The 4,242-nt window shown below is 31.6% G+C and overlaps 1 protein-coding gene across 1 annotated transcript; it reads right to left on the bottom strand.

Moving 5' to 3' along the window:
- On the bottom strand, positions 1–3,965 carry LOC112716557 (rhamnogalacturonan I rhamnosyltransferase 1). The gene is made up of 8 exons (XM_025768479.3): positions 2,781–3,965; positions 2,626–2,693; positions 2,434–2,522; positions 2,156–2,321; positions 1,767–2,056; positions 1,346–1,550; positions 946–1,103; positions 1–522 (listed from the first exon to the last, which is right to left on the bottom strand). Exons 1-8 carry the CDS (start codon positions 3,130–3,132, stop codon positions 273–275), a joined length of 1,578 nt encoding a protein of 525 aa, XP_025624264.1. The 5' UTR covers positions 3,133–3,965; the 3' UTR covers positions 1–272.
- Between the last annotated feature and the right edge of the window lie 277 nt (positions 3,966–4,242).

Raw genomic sequence — 4,242 nt, 5'->3', positions numbered from 1 at the left:
TTAGGAGGAAAATTTTTCTTTAAAATAAAATAAACAAAAAGTACTCTATATTTTTGCTCATTTAATTTGTACAGTGTATAAGACTCAACAACACTTTGCTATTGCTTTACACAAGAACCTGTCCCTCAAAATGTTGAAACTTATGTAATTATTTATCTTCATGATTCTTGTGAAAAGCATAGCCAATAAGCCACCTTGAATAACATAACATGGTACAAATTTGCAATTTTCATTTAGTTGGAGGACTATGAACAAAAATCAAGTGGCAATAATCATGTGCTTCTCATCAGTGGTTCATCTTGCAATTGTAAACATTCCTGAGGATTAGAATAAAAATAATCTTCTTCTTTTGGTCTTTCTGGGATTACAACTCTTCTTTTTTGGCTTCCCATTCTATTAGCATGAACTTTCTTAACAACATCTGAAAATTCATCCCAGCTTAATGAGCCATTGTTGTATTGATCTATCAGCCGCACCAAAATCTTCCTATCTAGTTGTATAGTCTTTTTGAAACCTAGGAATCTGAAATTAAAAGCACCAAGTAAAATAATATATTATTATAAAAATTTTAAATATTATATTATGTGCCATCATGGTTCCAACAAAATATAATTATTTTGACACTAATAAGAAAAATTATAAAAAACAAAAGCACTGGACAAGAGTTTATTAGAGAGTAGTTGTATTATGCTTATTTTATTAGTAAAATGCACTCATCATAATACTGCAATAATACACAAAAACTGAAATGCTTGATTACTTGTTAAGCTGTTCAATCATGAATTCCATTTATATATAATATCTAATAAGATTCTTCAAAAGTGAAAACCTTGCTGTCACACTTAAGAATAATTAAGATCATTTATATAGTTTTAGAGACAAATGAAATCCAAACATTGATGTGGTGAATAATAATATATAATAATAATAATAAATTAATAATACCTTCTATGGCCTTCAACAACTTTAGCCATGTTACCATCATATGTTGGAATAAATATGTCACTCTCCAGTGACACAAGATAATCCAATGCAGCCATTTGTGATGAGTGGTTTTGGAAATACATCAAATCTGAAGGTTCCAACAGAGTTTCCTTCCTTACCTGTTTGTTTTGCATTTCAACACAAATATATAAATCACAAATTTACATATGAATATACAAAATGACCATTTGAACAAAATCATAAGAAATAAACTAGTTTCTCAATATTTGAAAGTAACAAATTTATCTTTAGAAAAGGCTAATCTGTCACTCTTTTTGAATTACAAAACACATAAATTTGTTATTTTAAAATCTTGAAAACAAGTTTGTCCATTGATTTCATTTTGGTTCTTTGTACTTACCACATTAGGAAAAGCTGAAAGCAAATTTTGCATCCTTCTCCTTCCACCATATATTTCTCCAGCAGCAATATAAACTTGATAAGTTTGATCTATGCCTAGTGCTGTCAATATCAGAGCTATTTCCTCTGGTGTCAAAGGGCATAAACCATCTTGTCTCTTAAGCTCAGAATTAATCACTTTTTCCTTCCACCATGGATAAGCATATCTAATAACAAAACAATTTTGCATTAGAAGAAACAAAAAAAAACACATTCAATGATTCCAACAAAAAATGGAAAATAGATCCTTTGCCACATTAATACATCATTTTTGTTCTGTAGTGATAGTCGTTTTGACTCTTTTAGATATAGTAATTTATGAATATATCAAAAGTTATCGAAACGACTATCAGTATAGAACGGAGAGTGAGATTTGAGATTACCTCATTCTTGTGAGTTCCTCCACCTCTTTGGAGTCACATCCATGAGTGCATCCAGAAAAGGCTAACATGTCCATCTCATATCTAAGATGAAGCACAAGAAATGGCCCTCTTGACCTCAAAATGCTAACAATTCTTCTACCAAGTTCCTCTATCTGGGAAGTAAACCTCAATGCCTGGAAATTTACCCTGCAACGAAGCCTCTGAATCTCCGGTGGTAGTCCGTTATTCGCGAGCCGGGCATCGGTACGATTTAGGTGCAAAACCTTGTGTTTCCTCAACAGAGGAAGGATCTGTGATCAAAGCAATTAGGAGAATTGGTTGAATTAACTGATGAATGAGAAAAATAAATTAAATTTAAAAAGGAAAAATCATGTGAACCATGTGAATACCTGTTTTTCATAGTAAGATATACCAGACCAACTGACTGGTGGCAATGAATGAAATAATCCCAATTTTACCCTTCTCTTGAGTCTAGGTGGTAGTTGCTTCAATATTCTAACCTCATCTCTCAGTGATGCAATGAAATTATCTATATCAAATATGTCTTGGAACTCACTGCCACATCAAGGGAACAGAGTTGATGATGAAACTTCAATAATTAATAACATAAAATACAATAAAATAAAATGTTTTTTTTTTCTTTTATAAGAATGATAAATGTGCAAACCTTGGATCAGCCCAGAAAGATGTTTTATCCAGTTCTGGAACTATGAGAGTTGCATTCAAATGTCTAGCAATAGCAACCATGTCACATATCTGCACAAGAAAGATATATAACCAAACTCTTTTAATATAATACTAATAATAAATCAATAATTTCCAACAAATGTTAATGTAATTTAACATTGGCATTACTCACTGCTGCTCTCATTTGATTGAGCCCTCCATTGCAAGAAACCACAAGATAACCATTGTTCTTATAAATCCCTGATATCAACAATGTACCAACCAATTAGTAAATTAAGAAAATTGTTAATACCAATAACCATCATATGACAAAGTTGAAGAACTTACTTTTGGGAGGGAGAACAATAGCCCTATTATGTGGAAGAACAAAAGGCTTTTCTACTATGGCCTGAGAAGATGAATCTGAAGGATGGTGATTGAAACAATAATAAGGCATACCCTTCAAGAACCTTGGACCCCATAATTCACCAATTGACATAATCTGAACCACACTGGTCCAAATTAACACAGTGGTTATGGCACGAGCCATCCACACCTTAATCCTACTAGACCTTATAACCAATCTCTTATTATTATTGGATTTGATTACACCTTCATCTCCAGAACCCAAAACATTGAACCCTATCACCTCCATTTCCTCACTCTCATGATCATGCTCCTTTCCCCACCTCAGCATCATTCAAATTCTCTCTAATTGGTCAATTAACTCTTCAATTCAATCAAAGCCTTAAGAAATTAGAAGTTTAGAACTATGAATTATGAAATACTATACTATATACTATTTATATATAATAAATAAGAACCTTGGACTTAGTGATGCATAATAAATTCCCAGAATAAACACCAAAACCAATACTGAGGAAAGTTTGGATCTTACAACATAGAAAAAATAAATGCTAATTAAACAAAAATCTTTGACCTCCTATCATATCATGAAATTCACATATGCGGGTAACACCTTGGAACCATAAAAACACTAGATGAAGTTTTCAGTGCTCGTGAAACGCTAAGCTATGTTGGCAATGTAGCTTTCATTAGTTGCAGTGAAGGAGCAATGCAACTGCATAAGCGTGGAGAATTGGAGATTGAGACTAACTCTCAAGAGTTTTCAATGGCATTGTGTTGAACTCAATTAGAGAGAAAGGAAACAAGAAACGTAGTGTTTGTTAGCAAATTCTGCTTGAAACAGCAATATCAATGGTGGTGGGAAGTGTTTTTTTGTTTTTCTCCGGTGAGAATTTTCCGATGAGATCCCGGTGAGAGTTGCCGGAGAAGGTTGTTGACGGCGGCAATGGTGAGAATAGAGAATAGAAGCAGAAAGAAAGAAAGAGAGAGTTAATATATATATATATGCAAGAAAATGAAAAGAAAATAATAAGAAAAAATGAAAAGGGTATATAATCAAGGCGGTAGCAAAGGCTGCAATTTTTTTTTTCCTTTCTTAAGAGAGAGTGAGTGAGTGACAAAGATGGGTCCACAGGACCCACTTTTTAACTGTAACAACAGTGTAACAAACCCAACTTTTATTTTATTTATTAAAATTCTACTCCATTTTACTATTTTATTTTATTTACCCTTGGCTTTTTAAATATTTTTTTTATTTTCATATTATTTTTTATTTTAATAAGATAAAAATTCACCTACACTTATTTTTATGTAAAATTGATAGACGAGAATAATTATAATTTGACTAAATTATTATTTAACTTTTTATTGACTATTAATTTTACATAAAAATTATTATACTAAATAAAAATTAATTTTTTGATCAATAAACTAACTACTAAAT

The sequence above is a fragment of the Arachis hypogaea genome, chromosome 10 (genome assembly GCF_003086295.3).
Source record: "Arachis hypogaea cultivar Tifrunner chromosome 10, arahy.Tifrunner.gnm2.J5K5, whole genome shotgun sequence".
Classification (NCBI taxonomy): domain Eukaryota; kingdom Viridiplantae; phylum Streptophyta; class Magnoliopsida; order Fabales; family Fabaceae; genus Arachis; species Arachis hypogaea.
Note: the sequence above shows the minus strand (reverse complement) of the source record. Positions and strands in the feature narration are given on the sequence as shown.

Bases quoted from the DNA above. Each gene is read 5' to 3' on its own strand.
- LOC112716557 (XM_025768479.3), bottom strand. From the start codon at position 3,132: ATGATGCTGAGGTGGGGAAAGGAGCATGATCATGAGAGTGAGGAAATG. The intron at 2,322-2,433 runs GTTTGCACATTT...TTGATGTGGCAG, and splicing joins TCTTTCTGGGCTGATCCAAG to TGAGTTCCAAGACATATTTG. The intron at 1,104-1,345 runs GTAAGTACAAAG...CAAAACAAACAG, and splicing joins TTTCAGCTTTTCCTAATGTG to GTAAGGAAGGAAACTCTGTT.